Source organism: Papio anubis, chromosome 7 (assembly GCF_008728515.1).
Source record: "Papio anubis isolate 15944 chromosome 7, Panubis1.0, whole genome shotgun sequence".
Classification (NCBI taxonomy): Eukaryota; Metazoa; Chordata; class Mammalia; order Primates; family Cercopithecidae; genus Papio; species Papio anubis.
Window position 1 is genome coordinate 39,560,109 of NC_044982.1, and position 19,880 is coordinate 39,579,988.

Genomic DNA, 19,880 nt, shown 5'->3' on the forward strand with positions numbered 1-19,880 from the left:
GATAGAGGAATAAGGCAGAAGGAATAGTAATTTGTTTACTCTGCTTATAGAACTACACTGTCTGAGACTGCAAGAAGGGCACAGGGTAATAGTATTTATATGGATACTAAAGTTAAGATTATAGGAGGCGTTGGCAGGGAAAGGTAACGAGAGAAGGTGACAAACCTGGAATAAGAGGATTCATACTTACCACAATTACACTCAAGTATTACATTAGGTAAATTGTTTGGAATTTTAAACTGGCTACCTTTTCTTATGGAAAGCAGGGAGGTGGGCACAGGATACATGAGTAAGAAGGCATTGTATATTCTTTACCATTATCTTCCAGGGAAAATGCCTATTAATTGTTAGTATTTGGAAAGGAGGCGTTATTTTCCTAAGTATTTTCTTTTTGGAATTAACTAAACTAAATTATTCCAAATTATCTAGATAGATAATAGATAATAGATAGTAATACTCACATGAGTATTACTCCCATATCATAAGGCCCTCTTTTTCACTGAAAGTATCCTATAGTAGAGGGCAAAAATAGGCTGTCAAATGAATTGCAGAACCAGTGGTAGCCAAAGAGGATTCAAATGGATACAACAAAAGCCCTGAAATATGATTACTGTTGAAAGAATAAGAACTAGCTCTAAGTCACAATGGCTGTGGATTGTCTATATTGAATTTTGGTGTATTCTAACCCACTGTATGTGGGGTAAACGCACAAAATGTTAATAATGGCTTACCAGGGGGTAAGTTAATGGGTAGTTTTAAAATGTTCTCTTGATTATTTTTGCATTTTCCACAAGTAATTTCAATCAGAATGTAAACAAGAAAAAAAAAAACTTTAAAAATTCTCTCTACCCAAATGGCAAAGCTTTCTCTTAATATACTTTTTCAGAACTGTATGTTATCCATGGCTCTGAAAATAATTCCTGGTTTGTTCAAAATATTCCTTTTTCCAAATGATCCCAAAATAAGTTCTAAAGGGATAAACCTTTCAAATTGAACTTTTTCAAGAAAGCTGAACTTGGAGTTCTGAGATATTTTTGCCCTTATTAATATCCACAAAGAAAGTGTGAGACAATAAGCACCCACATCTATATAGGAGGATGTGAATGCATCAAGAGGACGATTAGCTTCATCAGTGTGAAGGGAGAAACAAAACCCAAAAATGTGAAAATAAAAATACTGTATTGATTCAGATTGTAAATATGCCACTTTCATTTTTATTTTATCTACTTTTATCTTTCAAATTCATTCCCATATGAATGCAGTTTTAGGTTTACAGGTCTTCCTCCTATTTTATATTATCATCACTTGATTCCTGCCTTCTTTACATTCTATTTTTTCTTAATGTTTTATTTTGAGCTGTTTCTACTTATTTCCTTAGTCATTTTATTACTGTCTTGATTTTTGAACTCACATACCTTAAAGCAAGTGATCCTCCAACTGGTTTGGAGTTTTATCCCACATGTTTCTGAAGGATACTGGCTAATGCTTAGTGATCCAGAGCAAGTTAGCAACATCTTTACACCTAGAGGGTTAGCAATGCCCACGAGTGCCACTGGTTATTACTGGAAGGCCTAAGGTAAAGGCAGAGGAGAAGAAAATAGGGAGAATCAAGGGAGCAGGGAGAAAGGAACCAGAGTAAAGGAAGACAGGGGTAGAGAGAAGGAGGTACTCAAAGGAGGGTCGTAGAGAGCCACAATTGGCCTCAAGGATATTCTTTACCAAAACACTGCCTGGGGTGGTATTTATAATAGAAAAGAGGCTAATGAATATATTTACCTTTAAAGAAATGAAAATCATCTTAATTACTAAATATAGTAAAAATAACTTTTAGGATTCATAGAGTTTATCTTCCTAAATTACAGACAAAAGTGAGGAGGTATAAACTGGAAAATTCAGCATAGTTGTAAGACCATGCCACTTGTCTACAGAAGACTTTTGCTTCTTTAATTATGATGTTCATATTGTACACACAGACACACTAACCATTCCTACTTTGAGATTTAACCATCTACAGAATGGTTATCACTTATGTCTCTCTTATATGTTACATATCTTGGAGAACTAGCAACTCTTTGCAAGAAAGAAAGAATGTGAATCAGCTTCATGGTAGATAATCTCTCTGACTCTTTATAATGTGAGATGCCATTTTAGATTTTTTTCTGGTGAAATAACTAAAAAACCCCTACCAAACAAAAGCATAAATAGGATACTAAATGGTAATTTTACATAAAATTTTTTTGATGAGTTGTACAGTGTCTGAAAAGCTCATAGGGGCTAATTGCTCCCTTTGGCAACAAGAAAAGCTAACAGCAACCGTTTTTTTTTTTTTTAATTGAGGTGCTGCTAGCTCATGTAGATATCACAGAACAATATTCTGTTTGGGAATAATTCTGCCTCAAATAATTTATTTTCTCACTCTCTCCCACTTTATAAAAAACAGACTTCTTTGTCTCTGGTGTTTCATCTGCTCTAGCTGTTTGCTTTACTCTGGAAGCAAGAATTCTTTGTCATTGTATAGTAACCTGTATGGCTATAAATTGTAACATCAAAACAGAATTTACTTTTTAGATGGGCAATAAGAAACTATTTCAAGCCAACAATGACGTTGGGAAAAAAAAGAAACTAGAAGAGCCAGTGAAGCTATCACAAGATAAAATAATTTTCTGTCTGGACAATATTTATTCTGATCAACACTGTAGAAGGAAGCAATTTGAAAGAAAAAAACACAGGAGCCATTGGGAATTTGGTATTTATGTTTTGGCTTTGCCAATTTCAGAAGTATTCTGATATAGTGAGATCAAGCTGAATGAAGTGAATCGAAGATAATCTTCCTGAGAAAGAATACACTAGTGGAAATGAAAAAACATAAGCTCAATCTCTCTACCATTTTATTTACACAGAAAATGAGAGTAGCAATTCAAATGTTAGCCCTTTTTCAGAGATAGTTTAAGAAAATGTGTTTAAAATAATAATAGTGATAATAATGGTTACTACCATTAAACATTTTAAAATACAATTATCAAGTGTTCTTTTTTTTTTTTTTTTTTTTTTAATGTGTGTCAGGTAGTTTACTAAGGCTTTCTACAACCTCATCTAATCCTTACAACAACCTGCTGGGGTAAGTATTGTTGTAATTATCATAATTTTAGAGATGAGAAAACTGAAGCTAAAAAAATTTAAGTGATTTGCTTAAAGTTACACAGATGGAACTGGTACTAAAACCCAGATCACTTGAGCTTTGCTCAATGCTTGTAGCCTTAACCATTTGCTATGTTATCTCCAACATCAAAAGATAACTACTAAGAGATGATGGAACACAGAGATTAATGAAGTATTTAACTACAAGAAAAAGGAAATTACAGGTTGATAATCTTTTATATGAAATGCTTGGAACCAGAGTATTTTGGATTTTGATGTTTTTCAGATTTTGGAATATCTGCATATACATAATGAGATATCTTGCAGATGGGACTGAAGTCTAAACACAAAATTAATTTATGTTTCATATATATCCTATACACATAGCCACAAGGTAGGTAATTTTAAACAATGTTTCAAATACTTTTTCTAAACAAAGTTTTGAGTGTGTTTTTACTGTGATCCTTCACATGAGGTCAGGTATAAAATTTTCTACTCGTGGTGCCATGTCAACACGCAAAAAATTTCAGATTTTGGAGTACTTCAAATTCTGGATTTTTGAATTAGGGATGCCCAACCTGTATTTTCATGGCTAAATGTAGCTAAAAAAACCAAAACCAAAGCCAAGTAAGACACTCCATAACTCCATATCTCATGTACCCCATTAAAAAGGGATTGGCATGCTTAACAGCTCTGATAAACTGAAAAATTTTTTAACATGTTTCTTCAATGATATCAAGCTTATATTAATAACCAATAACATAATAACAATGTATCATACTTGGAAAATCACTAAGAGAGCAGATTTTAAGTCTCACCACAAAAATGATAAGTATGTGAGGTAATGCATGTGTTAATTAGCTCAGCTAAGCCATTCTACAATGTATACTACATATTTTAAAATATCATGTTGTACATGGAAAAACAAAAACAAAACCAAAAAAATCAACAACAGTTTCTAAGCAATTCAGAATTTACATTTGGGGTTCTTAGATTGGAATTTAGGCAGAAAAATGCTATTTAGTATTTGCTTTTAAGCTTTATGCAATCTCAGGCAACTTTGCGTTAGCTGTTGGGGCTCCAGAATTTTGAAATATGGCATCTTCTACAGAATTAGAGGTTTCCCTCATGTTGCTTTTTATGAAGCCCTTTACTGATGTTTGAGTTGAAAGCGGAACAGACCACCTCAACTTTACTCTTGTGTTGGGAGTCTGCTCTTTTTTCTTAGACCATATAGATGTTTTCAACTAGAAAACATTTGGAAAACTTCCACACCAAGAATGTATGCTGTCTGGCATGTGTAGGAACAGAAAGAATAAATTGAAGTACAGTGTTTTAATTTTCTTCCTATATATTTATTTGTAAGCAAGAATTTTAGTAACATAAAGGATAAACACTTGATGTGACAGATTCCACATTTACGCTGATGTGATTTTTATGCATTGCATGCCTGTATCTAAATATCTCATGTACCCCATAAATATATATACCTACCATGTCTCCACAAATATTAAAAATAAAAAATTTAAAAAAGAGAATTTTCATATAACTTTTCTTTATCTGAAAAGTTTTAATCAAGACTGTGCTAGAAAATATACAGGTGCAGATTAACATGGTTATCTGTGAATTTTGACAATCATGGGGAAACAAACCTAACAGCTACTGGGTGCTTGGGCTAAGCCAACAATCTGAAAAAAAAAAATACAGTGTAAGTCTGATCATGTTTAAGAGAACCAAAATATTCACCTCGGACAGCATAGCCATCTTTTACTGATGCTGGGAAGGGCGGTAAATTGTCTTTTGCATATACATCTTGAGCAAGGACTCGCCCCATTCCATCTGAAGGAAGAGAAAAGAAGGAAAATGTAAATATCGAGAGCAACGGGTAAGCAGGCAGTCATAAACAAGATGGGCATGAGTGCTTGTCTGTCACAGCTTGTAAATGGGTTCAGTCAGACCTCCTGATTTCTGTCCCAAGAAATAGGGGGCAGAAAGAAGAGATGCATTCTGGTGCCTGAAATAACAGATTATATTCAGTCAATTCATGGCAATGTTTGTAGAGATTATCTGAATATGAGGTACTATACAGTAATCAAAGATGTGTTCAGTTGATGTGTCAGTAATCCTTTAACAACCCAAATATGATTTTCTTTAAAAGGAAAGCCAACTTTACACATTTTCATACCCATTGACCTAGTAGTTTCACTTCTAGAACTCTATCCTAGGAAAAATGGATAAATGTTTCTGTATATGTTTATTTCAGAGTTGCTTACAATAGAAAAAATGGAAAGAAACCAAACTATCAACAATATAGGTATTTAAATAAGAAATGATATATTCTTAAGATAAAATATTGTGGAGGCTAAAGTAATATTTATGAAGAATATTCATTGACATAGGAAAATTCCTATGATATATATTTTTACCACATGCAAAGTCAAATCTGCAGCATATAGTCTTAACTGTATTAAGATATAAGTGTACATATCAATAGAAAAAGAAGGAAAAATCATACAGGAAAATATAAAGCATTTACTACTTCAGAATGTTAGATTTATGGTTTTTATTCCCTTTGCTCTACTTTTCCAAAAATTTCCACACTTTCTACAATGAACGCATCATTTTTTAATCCTAAAGTTGTTTTTTTCTTAAGAAGACAAAGTTTTTTAAAAAAAGGAATGTCCCAGTCATTCATTTGAGTTTTAGCCTTTGATTTTGGCTTCATTAATTGAAATAATTTAGTGCCTATAAGAAGAGCACCAGTAACCTTTTGTATGAAGTAAGTATTCAGACTACTCTGGATGAAAATCACTTTTGGCTCAGAAATTCGAACTAGTGCCAACAAGAATAAGTTTCAGGAGTGACAACCAATTCCTTAAATCCTCTAGTCAGAAACTGTCTTTATTGTTAATTTAAGAAAAGGAAAGCAAAAATAAATGAGGTTAAAAAAAGAGGAAGAAGAAGGATTAAAATAAACCAAGACAAGTAATACAGGACTTGATTTACATGAAGTATTTGTATAATTTATAAAATTTCATTGATCCAGAGCTGGATAAGTGAGTCTGTATTTTTTATCTTTGACTTTAGCCACCTAGGGTCCCTGATTTCCAGATCCTAGGACCTAGAAGTAAGTGTAGAGAGATTTTTAAATTTATATTCTGACCATCTGATTTTCAAATTTCTATTCTGAATATCACTATATTCTATAGTGATATTGACTCTTCCCTTTTGGCACTTGAATTGGAAGGGAGAACTCAGCAGATTCTAGCTTCAGATACTCCTAGGATGTTGAAGCTATTCTGGAGCTATACTGGAGGTCTGGGCCATACTATGTAAGACTAGGGAAGTGGTGGGACCATAGGGTCTAGTTTGTATTCACATATATAACATTAACTCCCAAATGAACCTGAAGCTATATGGTCCCTAGTAGCGGGCCCAGTGGTGCTTGTCCAGGATCACAATAAACCTCATGGGATGCTTCCTTATGTCGAAGTAGTTTGTCCTGGCATTGGGGGGTGTAGATCAAAATGTACACCAGCTCAGAATCTACATGAATGACTTTGCTGGAATTTTGAATAGTGCACTAATAGTGGTTAATAATCAGAGATAGCACAAGGGCTGAGTTTTTCTGGTGGCTAGCCCCATTGATATAGTAAATGTTTATTAACATTGTATGAATTACATATATGATCTCACTTAATCCCATGAAAATCTGGTAGAGCACTGTTAGGTTCATTTTACAGGTGAAAGAAGACAGTGTTTTTTGTTTTTGTTTTTGTTTTTTTGAGACGGAGTCTCGCTCTGCCGCCCAGGCTGGAGTACAGTGGCGCGATCTCGGCTCACTGCAAGCTCCGCCTCCCGGGTTCACGCCATTCTCCTGCCTCAGCCTCCCAAGTAGCTGGAGCTACAGTCGCCTGCCACCAGCCCCGGCTAATTTTTTTTTTGTATTTTTAGTAGAGACGGGGTTTCACCGTGTTAGCCAGGATGATCTCGATCTCCTGACCTCGTGATCTGCCCGCCTCGGCCTCCCAAAGTGCTGAGATTACAGGCGTGAGCCACCGCGCCCGGCCATAAGAGAGGTTTAAATAGAGTAAGTCCTTACCTACAGCAATATATTTCATAGGTGGCTAAGGTAAGATGGAAAAACTAGATTTTAGAACTTTTCAGCCATACTATCACCATAGTAATAACTACTACAACTCATGTTCCCTCTACCCACTGCTCTTCCTTTATGTCCCTCACATTTAAAAAGTTTCAAGTTAAAAAATTAAACATAATTACTGTATAAACCAGCAATTCCATTTCTAGGTATACATCCAAAACATTAAAAGCTGGGACTTGAACACATATTTGTACACCCATATTCACAACATTATCCACAATAGTCAATGGTGGAAGCAACTCAAGTATCTATTGACGGATGAATGGATAAGCAAAGTATGGTATATACATACATAAATATTATTTAGCCTTAAAAAGGAAGGAAATTCTGACTATGTTACAACATGGATGAATCTTGAGGACATTCTGCTAAGTGAAATAAGCTGACCACAAAAAGACAAATATTTTATGATTCCACTTACATGAGGTACATAGAGTAGTCAAATCACAGAGATAGAAAGTAGAATGGTGGTGGCAGGTGCTGGGATGAGGAGGGAAAGGAGAGTTAGTGTTTAATGGGTATAGAGTTTCAGTTTGGGAAGACCAAAAAGTTCTAGACATGGCTGGTGGTGATGGTTACAGAACAATGTGAATGTACTTAATGCTATTGAACCATATGCTTAAAAATGGTTAAAATAGTAAGTTTTATGTTACATATATGTTATCACTACAGACACCATCACCACCAACAAAAAACTACAAATTTGTTGGCCATAAGAATCAACAGTTAGTATAGTCACTTTTCCACCCTAAGTTCTTGCCAGTAGCCCCAAAGAAACAGGCTCAGCATGGCTCTCTTTCTTCCAATATTCTAAGACAGGGGCTTTATATTTAATATGCTAAGTTTGAAAGACAACTGATACTGACAGCTGTATTATAGATCTCACAGTGTCTTGAAATGCACATGAATGAATTATTTTAATACTCTGAGGAGAGGAATAATGATTATCTTCTGCTTTTGCAAGATTTAGATACATGGAAGTGGAAGAAAGTTGAGTAAGGTCTCACTGACAATTTGGATAAAAGAATATCAGCACACTCGATTTCTGTCTTGAATGCCTGAGTTGTTCATACATCTTATTGTGTAATTCCATTCTGGAAGGCTCCTATGGTATAGAATCTACTCAATATTAATTTGATAACATTTGATTCTGGAATCTAAAAACTTTGTTCTGGTAGTTTGCAATAATATTTACTCCCCATTCTAACATATATACAAATACTAAAAAATATCCCTTGAATTTCTGAGGAGGCTCAAATGAGAAAAATGTATGTATGACAAGGAATTATGTAGTTATTTAAATGCTGCAACCCACCCAAACTTTAGTAGGTTAAAAATTAATAAACATATCCTATTATAATAATTCTGCAGTGCTAGTTTAAGAATCGCTTAGCACAATGTGGGAAATATTTATACTGTGATTGACCTTTATTTCTAACAAATGTCCAGTTTCTGATACAAAGTATGATTTGTCACATCTTAAACATTCTGGGCTTTTTCTAGTTTGTGCTTTTGCAGATCATCTTGCATTGGACAGGAACGCTTTTTTCCTTTCCTTTTTTCTCCTCCTAGTAAATATCATGCATTCTTCAAGGTTCAGCTCTGATGTTACCTCTTTGGTCTTCTGTCTCTTACCAAGGCCAACAAGTTCACTGACTGATTTACTCATCCATTCATCAAACACTGGGAACCTAATATATGCTAGACACTGGAGACAAAAATACCCGTAAGGCCTGGTTGATGTCCTCAAGGAATTCACAAGTACAGTACATGACAGAAAGAGAAAGATAGAGAAATAGAGATGATGACAAGATAGTATGACATAGACAGCGGCAGGAAAATGTACAGGGTGATATGGGAGACATACAGAAAATCACCTAACCAAAAACTTGTGGAACATCTAGAAAATCTTCCTAGAAGAGATAAATACCTGAGCTGAGTTTTAAAGGGTAACTCAAAACCAGGTAGGAGAGGGGGGGCATTTTAGACAAATGAAACAGGATCAAGGGAGTTTAAACCTAATTTTGTAAAAATGGGAATCCAATGAGGGATTTTTAAGCAGACTAATGACTTCAAATTAATTCACTAGCATAATTTAAGTCTCTTGAAAGGTAATGAGATTTGTCTTTTAGGAATTTCTTTGGTGATTAAAGAGAGAATCGGTTGGAGGGACTACCTTTACTTTTAATATTTGCATAAGATTTGTAACCATCTATTTTTGCATGGTTTTCACATTGTATTATGGCTGTTTCTGAAACTGTCTTGACTTCTGCATCAGGCTTTGAATTCTTTGTTGTCACAGTATATATTATTCATCTTTGTAATCCTAGTATCAAGCACAGTGTTTGGTATGTAAAGGCACTCAGTAACTGTTTGAATGACTGAGTCAATGAATGAGTGCATTAATGATTATGACTATGAGAAAATATCAGATAAGTAGAGAAAAAGGTCATATCAATCAAATACAACCAGCTTCGATCAAAGAGGATATAAAATAGAGAAGGATATTTTGATAACCTCTAATCTCATTTCCTTGAAGCTGTACCCCTCTCTCTAGCCAAGTCATGTTTCTGTATATACGTGATCACTTCCATGCATATGGTCAAGGCTTCCCTAAGCCCAGACTGTTATTTACCTTTTTGCTGCCAGTCTATGTCCATTATCTATTTCAAGACTTCATTCAAGATAGTAAGTTCTCCTTGATCATTGCCACTCTGAATACTACTCATGTATATATTTTTTGTCAACTATATATTCAATTTGTAATATATCATTGTATTAGTCTGTTCTTGCACTGCTATAAAGAAATACTGAGACTGGGTAATTTATAAAGATAAGAGGTTTAATTGGCTCACAGTTCTATAGGCTGTATAGGAACCATAGTGGCTTCTTCTTCTGGGGAGGCCTCAGGAAACTTACAATCATGGCAGAAGACAAAGGGAGAGTAGCACCTCACATGGCCAGAGAAGGAGCAAGAGAGAGAGGTGGCGGGTGACACACACTTTCAAACAACCATATCTCAAGAGAACTCATTATCATGATGACAGCACAAATTGAGGATGGTGTTAAACCTTGAGAAATCACCCCCATGCTCCAGTAACCTCCCACCAGGCCCCACCTCCAGCACTGGGAGCTACATTTCAACGTGAGATTTGGAGGGGGTGTGGCATAGATCCAAATACTATCAGTCAGTTAGCAACTATTTGCAAAATTGACATGTAAGAGGTCTCATGTTGGTGTGTGTGGTTCCTCAAGCTTTTGAAAAGAATTGCAATTTTTATTTCCTTTGTGTCTACTCAAAGCAGCAAATATAGGTCTTACTCAAAATGTCTTTTTCTATCTTGGACTCCCAGAGCAGTCTTTACTTTTATTTAAGTTTAATTCTTCTTAAAAACCAAGGACAAACTGAAAAGAAGTGAAAACAAATGCCACACAAAAACTTGAGCATAATTATTTTTAACAGCATTTTTCATAATAGCCAAAAGATGGAAACCTAAATATCTATCAACTGATGAATGAACAAACTGTGGTATATCTATACAATGAAACATTACATAGCCATAAAAATAAATGATGTACTTCTGAAAACTACTAAACATTGCTGAAAGAAATAACAAAGACAAGTAAATGGAAAGACAGCCTGTGTTCATACTGGTAATGTTCATACTACCCATGGCAATCTACAAATTAAGTGCAATCCTATCAAAATCCCAAGGACATTGTTTATAAAAATAGAAAAGCTCATCCTAAAATTTATATGGAATCTCAAGGGACTCCAAATAGCCAAAACAATTGTGAAAAAGAACAAAGTTGGAGGAATCATGTTTCCTGATTTCAAAACATATTATGAAGCCACAGTAATCAAAACAGTATGGTACTGGCATAAACAGACATATAGATAAATGGAACAGAATAGAGAACTTAGAAATAAACCCTCATGTGTATAGTCAAATGGTCTCTGATAAGAGTGCCAAGACCACTCAATGGGGAAAGGACAGTCTCTTCAACAAATGGTGCTAGGAAAATCAGATACCCAAATGCAAAAGAATAAAATTGGAGTCTTACAATTACACTATATACCTCTACAAGGAAAACTACAAAACACTGCTGAAAGAAATAATAGATGACACAAACAAATGGAAACACATCCCATGCTCATGGATGGGTAGAATCAATATTGTGAAAATGACCACACTGCCAAAAGCAATGTACAAATTCAATGTAATTTGCATCAAAATACCACTATCATTCTTCACAGAACTAGAAAAGACAATCCTGAAATTCATATAAAACCAAAAAGAAGCCCACACAGCCAAAGCAAGACTAAGCAAAAAGAACAAATCTGGAGACATCACACTACCTGACTTCAAACTATACTGTAAGGCCACAGTCACTAAAACAGCATGGTACTGGTATAAAAATAGGCACACAGACCAATGAAAGAGAATAGAGAACCCAGACATAAACCCAATACTTATTGCCAACTGATCTTTGACAAGGCAAACAAAAACATAAAGTGGGGAAAGGACACCTGATTCAACAAATGGTGCTGGGATAATTGACAAGTCACATGTAGAAGAATGAAACTGCATCCTCCTCTCTCACCTTATACAAAAATCAACTCAAGTTGGATCAAGAACTTAAGCCTAAGAACTGAAACTATAAAAATTCTAGAAGATAACATCAGAAAAACCATTCTAGACACTGGCTTAGGCAAAGACTTCATGACCAAGAATCCAAAAGCAAATGCAAGAAAAACAATGATAAATATGTGGGACTTAATTAATCTAAAAAGTTTCTGCACAGCAAAAGAAACAATCAGTAAAGTAAACAGACAACCCACAGAGTGGGAGAAAATCTTCACAATTTACACATCTGACAAAGGACTAATATCTAGAATCTACAAGGAACTTAAGCAAATTAGCATGAGAAAACAATTCTGTCAAAAAATGGGCTAAGGACACGAATAGATAATTCTCAAAAGAAGATATACAAATGGCCAACAAACATATAAAAAAAAGCTCAACATTGCCAATGATCAGGAAAATGCAAATCAAAACCACAATGTGATACCACCTTACTCTTGCAAGAATGGCCACAATGAAAAAATAACAACAAAAAAAAGATGTTGACAGGGATGTGGTGAAAAGGGGACACTTTTACACTGCTGGTAGAAATGTAAACTTGTACAACCACTATGGAAAACAGTGTGGAGATTCCGTAAAGAACTAAAAGTAGAACTACCATTTGATCCAGCAATCCCACTACTGGGTATCTACCCAGAGGAAAAGAAGTAATTATCCATAAAAGATACTTGCACATGCATGTTTATAGCAGCACAATTTGCGATTGCAAAAATATGGAACCAGCCCAAATGCCCAACAATCCATGAGTGGACAAAGAAATTGTGGTATATGTATACCACGGAATACTATCCATCCATAAAAGGAACGAAATAATGGCATTCACAGCAACCTGGATGGAACTGGAGACCATTATTCCAAATGAACTAACTCAGTAAAGAAAAACCAAACATTGTACATTCTCACTTATAAGTGGGAGCTAAGCCATGAAGATGCAAAGGCGTAAGAATGATACGATGGACTCTGGGGACTTGGGGGAAAGGGTCAGATGCAGGTGAGGGATACAAGAATACAAATTGGGTACAGTGTATACTGCTTGGATGATGGGTGCACCAGAATCTCACAAATCACCACTAAAGAACTTACCCATGTAAACAAACACCACCTGTTCCCTAATAACCTATAGAAATTAACAATAAGACAGTGAAAATAAACAACAACAAAGAAAATTAACTCAACCTGAATTAAAGACCTAAATGTAAGACGTAAAACTATAAAACTAGAAGAAAACAGGAAGTAGTTCATGACATTCAACGTGACAATGATTTTGTTTTGAATATGATACCAAAAACATAGGCAACTAAAGTAAAATAGACAAATGGGACTACATCTAACAGAAATATTTTGTGCATCAAATAATGTAATCAACAGAGTAAAAAGGCAACCTATGAAATGAGAGAAAATAATTGCAAATCATATATCTAGTACGAGTTAATATCCAGAATACATAAAGAGCTCTTACAACTCAACAACAAAAAACAAATCACATGAATTTAAAATGAAAAAAAGACTTGAATAGACATTTTCCCAAAGATGCTATACAAATAGCCAATGAGAATATAAAAAGATGCTCAACATCAATAATTGTCAGAAAAATGAAAGTCAAAATCACAATGAGAACATCACCTTACACTTATTAGGATAGCTACCATCAAAAAACCCAGAAAAGTTTTGGTATGAATAAGGGAAACTGAAACCCTTGTGTACTGCTGGTGGGGTTATAAAGTGGTGCAACCACTTGTAAAATAGCATGGAAGTTCCTCAAAAAATTAAAAATAGAACTATCAGATGATCCAGCAACCCCACTTCTGGGTATGTATTCAAAAGAATTAAAAGCAGGGTCCTGAAGAGATATTTGCACACCCATGTTCATAGAAACCATATTCACAATAGCCAAGAGGTGGAAGCAACTCAAATGTTCATTAATAGGTGAATGAATAAACAATTAAACAGTCAAATTAACAGAAAAAAAGTAGAATGATAGTTATCAGATGCTAGAGGGAGGTGTAAGAGAAGAGTTATTGAATGGATATAGAGTTTTGAATTTGCGAGTTGAAAAAATTCTGAAGATCTGTTTCACAAAAATATGAATATACTTAACATTACTGAACTTCAAAATGGTTAAGATGATAAATTTTGTGTTGCATTTTTACCACCACAACAAAAAAGGAATGAATTACTGATACATGCTATAACATGGATGAATCTTGAAAATATTAAGCTAAGTGGAAGAAGCCAGTTACAAAAGAACATGTATTATATGATCCTACTTATATGAAATGTCCCAAATAGACAAATTTATAGAAACAGAAAGTAGACTAGTGGCTTATTAAGGGCTGGATGTGAAGATGAGGGGATAGGAGGATGATTGCTAAAAGGGACAGGCATTCTTTCTGAATTAATGAAAATGTTCTAAAATTGTGGTGATGGCTACACATGTCTGAGTATACTAAAAACACTGAATACTTCGAATTGTATAGTATATGAATTATATCTTCTAAAATTGTGGTGATGGCTACACATGCCTGAATATACTAAAAACACTGAATACTTTGAATTATATCTTGATAAGTTTTTTTTTTAAAGGCAAGTACAAGAGTTGTTTTAAAGAAGAATATTTCATTTCTATATGTGATATTTAGAAAAGTCATATTTATAGCACACATATACCATCTGGTCTTTTGTTAATACTATTAATATAAAATTTACTATATATATAACCAACCAGCTTTTTATTTTGCACTCACTCTATATATAGTGGTTGCTATATTTAAGGTACATTAGATCCCTAGTGGATTAGTCCTGATTTTGGAGTTGGTATAAAGTCAACTTGTCAGCAAAGATTTAAGTCTCCTCAAAGAAAAAGCATGCATGACCTCAAGCTTCGGTCTGAGAGCTTAAGGGAAGGGAAAAAATCTGGAGAGAAATAGGCAATCAAGTGGAAAATGGTAAGGGCTCCCAGCAGGCAGCAGATACAAAAGGAATCTTGAAGGAATAAATGCCAGATATACCTCTCTGCAAGCAGCTATATCCACATCTCTCATTAAAGTTTAGGACTAAACAATTTTCTAGCTTTTCCAACCAGTCAGTATTAGACTTCATTCAATGTCAGACCAGATGATGCATTCGGAATGTAAAGAGAACATAATAGTGCTGCAGATTACTTCACCACATGGGACTGCCTCTCTTGCATATGAATACTTACATAGATGTGAAACCATCCCTTCCCTTTGCCCATAGGTAGAACCTAAGCAGTAGTGTTGGATAAACCTTGTGCTTGTGATTTTAGAAAGGTATCCTAAGCCTTCAAACTTAAATGGGAACCAGGGAGCAGTAACTTCTCACCTGGATATTATGTTTTAAGTTTAGCATTTGGTAGAGAAACAGCAGTGAGCAGTTGAAGCAGTGGGAGCCAAAGGCCTTACTGAAAAATGTAATTTCAGAAAAACATAAGCAAAATTTCCTTTTACCAGTTGCCCCATTCCAGGAAGAGCCCTGTTTATGATAAGCAAAAGTTGGCTTTCCCAATAGGTGATTAATATAACTAATATGCTTGCTTAGGAACATCTGATGTTGGGAGTTTGCAGCTTTTCACAGACTGCTGTGAGCATTTCATTTTGCTGAAGGTTAGGCTGTGTTCCAGGAAGCTATGGTCCTGCTTTCATGGTCTGAGTAGATAATGTTCATTCTGTTCTACTTTCTTCCACACACTGTACTGCATAAATTCTGTAAAATAATGTCTTCAATTTGATGAAGATGAAGACCATAAACACATATGCATATTTCTGGATTCTACAGAGTGTCAGAAATCTTAAAGGAAAGGCTATGTAACACTGGGCACCCTGGGCCATATAATTAAGTGATCTCAGGCGGTAGACAAGAAGAAGGAGTGGAAAAAGACTGGTTGATACATTGTTTTGTGTGCCATGCTTACTTGTGCTGCAAGAAAACAGTGGCAGTCTGGTTGGATCAGAAAGGGTAGTGTTTTTATGTTGTTAGTAGTACACATATAAAATTCAGTTTCCCATATGATAACAGTGATTAATGAATTCCCCACTAGCTGAAGTACTGGTTTTTAAAACTGAGATGACTGACCTAAGGTATCTTTACCAATTCAAATGGCTGACAATGGACATACACACAAGAAAAATAAAGACACGGAACTATGTCTAAAGTTAAGGATGATTTGTAAGCATTGAGCTCAAACATATTCTCTAAAGGGGAAAAGTTAATAGTTAATCTGTTTGGTTGGGTATTTATTCTGACACAGATAATACAGATGTTTCTTGATTTACAATGAGGTTACATCCTGATAAACCCATTTTAAGTTGAAAACATGGCAAGTCAAAAATGCATTCAAATACAGCTAAGAGAGTGAACATCAGAGCTTAGCCTTGCCTAACCTTACATGTGCTCAGGATGCTTACATTAACATATAGTTGGGCAGAATCATCTAACACAAAGCCTATTTTATAATAAAGTGTTGAATATCTCAGGTACTACTTCAGGTATCAACAGCCCACAAAAATCTCAAAATGCAAAATTTGATGTTGAAATTGTAATGGTTTTACACAATTGTAAGTCAAAAAACAAAACAAACAAACAAACAAAAAAAAACAAAGCAAAACCCATAAGTCAAACTATCATAAGTCAGGGACTGGACTGTCTATACTTTTGTTCTTGCTGTCTACGTTAAGATGTTAGAACAATTGAAAGGCTTTTGGATATAAGAGTGAAAAGCATTCTAATTTCTCAAAGTCACTTACCGAAATAATCCCATGGTTATAAAGTTCCCTGTGTACTTAGCTCTAAGAGGCTTTTTAGAAAGTTAAGGGAGAGCTCTAAGTTCAGTGGTCCAGGAAGTTGATTCCTTGTCATCACTTTGGCTAACCAAGATCTATCATTTGTATGAATCAAGAGTGGAGAAAGTGTGGTAGGTAACAGAATGCTGAAAGGGAAAGATACTACCTAAGACTTTCAACTATGAAATGTGGGCATAAATCCATCTGCTATTGATTATAAACTCTTCAAAAGTTTACTCATGCCCATTGTAACAGCACTGATGCTGCAACATTTAAAAGCCACCATTATACATAGTCTATGTGAGAGGTTACTGAAAGATCTTTCTTCACATAACGACTATTCACTGTGCTCACCGAAAGAGCTGAAAAGACAATCTCAAAACATGTATCTACTCTGCTAAAATGACCATCAGTAGGAACAATATTAACTAAGGCCAAGGATTAAGAGAGTTACTAGGAAAGATGAAACATGTACAGATTTGAGTCTCTACATCATTAGAAAAACTTTAAAGTGAATTATAGGGATACCTTAGAGATACTACAGGGTTAGTTCAAGACTACTGCAATAAACTGAGTATTGCAGTACAGTGATTCACACAATTTTTTAGGTTACCCAGTGCATGTTTATGCTATTCTGTAGTCTATTAAGTGTGAAATAGTATTATGTGAAAGTAACAATGCACATACCTTAATTTAAAAAATACTTTATCACTAAAAAATGCTAACAATTATTTGCATCTTCAGTGAGTTGTAACGTTTTTGCTGGTGGAGAGTCTTGCCTCCATGTTGATGGCTGCTGACTGATCTGGGTGGTGGTTGCTTGTGGCTGGGGTGGCTGTGGCAGTTTCTTAAAATAAGACAATAAGAAGTTTGCTATACTGATTGACTCTTTCCTTCATGAAAAATATCTCTGTAGCATGCAATGCTGTTTGAGAGCATTTAATCCACAGTAGAACTTCTTGCAAATTGGAGTCAATCCTCTTAAATCCTGCTGCTACTTTACCAACTAAGATTATGTAATATTCTAAATCCTTGGTTGTCATTCCAACAGTGTCCACAGCATTTTTATCAGTAGATTCCATCTTAAGAAGCCCCCTTCTTTACTCATCCATAGGAAGTAACTCCTTATCTGTTCAAGTTTCATAATGAGATTGCAGCAATTCAGTCACATCTTCAGGCTTCATCTCTAATTCTAGTCCTCTTGCTATTTTGATGACATCTGTAGTTACCTCCTCCACTGAAGCGTTGAACTACTTAAAGTCATCCATGAAGGTTGGAATCAACTTCTGTTCAACTCCTGTCAATGTTGATATTTTGACCTCCTTCAGTGAATTATAAATGCTCTTAATGATATCTAGAATGGTGAATCATTTCCAGAAAGTTTTCAATTTACTTTGCCCAGATCCATTATAGGAATCACTATCTATGGCAAGTATAGCCTTATTAAATGTATGTCTTAAATAATAACACTTGAATGTTGAAGTTACTCCTTGATCTTTGGACTACAGAGTGGATGTTGTATCAGCAGGCATGAAAACAACATTAATCTTGCACATCCCAATCAGAGCTCTTGGATGACTAGGTGCAATATCAATAATAGTTATATTCTGAAAGAAATCTTTTTGTCTGAATAATAGGCCTCAAGCAAAGACTCAACATATTCAGTAAACCATGCTGCAAAAAGATGTGCTATCATCCAAGCTTTGTCAGTTACAGAGCACAGGCAGGGAAGATTTAGCATAGTTCTTAAAGCCACTAGGATTTTTAGAATGGCCAATGAGTATTGGCTTCAACTTAAAGTCACCAGCTACATTAGCCCCTATCAAGAGAATCAGCCTGTCCTATAAAGCTTTCAAGATAGGAATTAATTTTTCCTGTCTAGCAATGAAAGTCCTAGAAGGTATCTTCTTCCAATATATAAGACTGTTTCATCTACATTGAAAACCTCTTGCTTAGCATAGTCACCTTCATCAACGATCTTAGATAGATCTTCTGGCTAACTTGCTGTTGCTTCCACATCAGCATTTGCTGCTTCACCTTGCATTTTTATATTATGGAGATGTAGTCTTTCCTTAAACCTCATAAGCCAATCTCTGCTGGCTTCAAACTTTTCTTCTATACCTTTTTCACCTCTCTCAACCTTCACAGAATTGAAGAGAGTTAGGGCCTTGCTCTGGATTAGGCTTTGGCTTAAGGGAATGTTGGTCTACTGCACTTTTAATTTCCTTAAAGAACTTTTCCTTTGCATTCACAACTTGGCTGTAGCACCAGTGGCCTAGGTTTCTGGCTTTCTTGGCTTTTGACACGCCTTCCTCACTAAGCTTAATCACTTCCAGCTTTTGATGTAAAGTGACAGACATGCAATTTTTCCTTTCACTTGAATACTTAGAGGCCATTGTAGAGTTATTAAATGGCCTACTTTCAATATTGTTGTGTCTCAGAGAATAGGGAGGCCCAAGGAGAGGGAAAAAGGGGAACAGCCGATTGACAGAACAGTCAGAATTCACAGGTTTATCGATAAAGTCTGCCATCTTATATGGGTGCAATTTGTGGTGCCCCCGAATAATGACAGTAGTAAAAACAAAGATCACTGACTACAGATCACTGTAAGAGATACAAAAATAACAAAGCGTGAAATATTGTGAGAATTACCAAAATGTGACACAGAGACATAAAGGAACACATGCTGTTGGAAAATGGTGCCAAGAGACTTGCTCAATGTAGGATTGCCACAAACCTTCAATTTGTTAAAAAAAAAAAAAAAAAAAAGGAATATCTGCAAAGTCAATAAAGTGAGGTATGCATGTATAACATTCATAAAGAAAGTTTCATGGCTATTTATGAGATACTAAAATAAACATTTAACACAGTGGATGCCCTCAAGTCTATTCCAGTATAATTTATTCCTCACATCTTTATCTGAAAGACCAACCAGACAAAACTTTGGTGTACTGCAATTCTTGCTTATGTATTACAGGCTTTATATATATATCTGTAGAGTGAAAAAGACTGTATCATTTAGGGTTTAGGATCTCCTTTGTTGAAAACCAGTACATTCATTAATCTAGTTACTCCAGAAGTTGTGTTAATGGAATAATAAAATTCCTATGCTTACAAAACACATAGCTTTCTCAA

At 35.1% G+C, this 19,880-nt stretch overlaps 1 protein-coding gene across 16 annotated transcripts in view; it reads right to left on the reverse strand.

Moving 5' to 3' along the window:
- GPHN (gephyrin) overlaps nt 1–19,880 on the reverse strand; it is a 429,045-nt gene that overhangs the window by 91,740 nt on the left and 317,425 nt on the right. For all 16 annotated transcript variants that reach the window (XR_004185388.1, XM_021941883.2, XM_031669113.1 and 13 more), the window contains one exon: nt 4,885–4,977. Coding sequence is in view for 15 of the 16 variants with exons in the window: in XM_021941883.2 (XP_021797575.2) it covers nt 4,885–4,977 (93 nt within the window). In the remaining variant the exon portion in view is untranslated. The remainder of the gene's footprint in view (nt 1–4,884; nt 4,978–19,880) is intronic.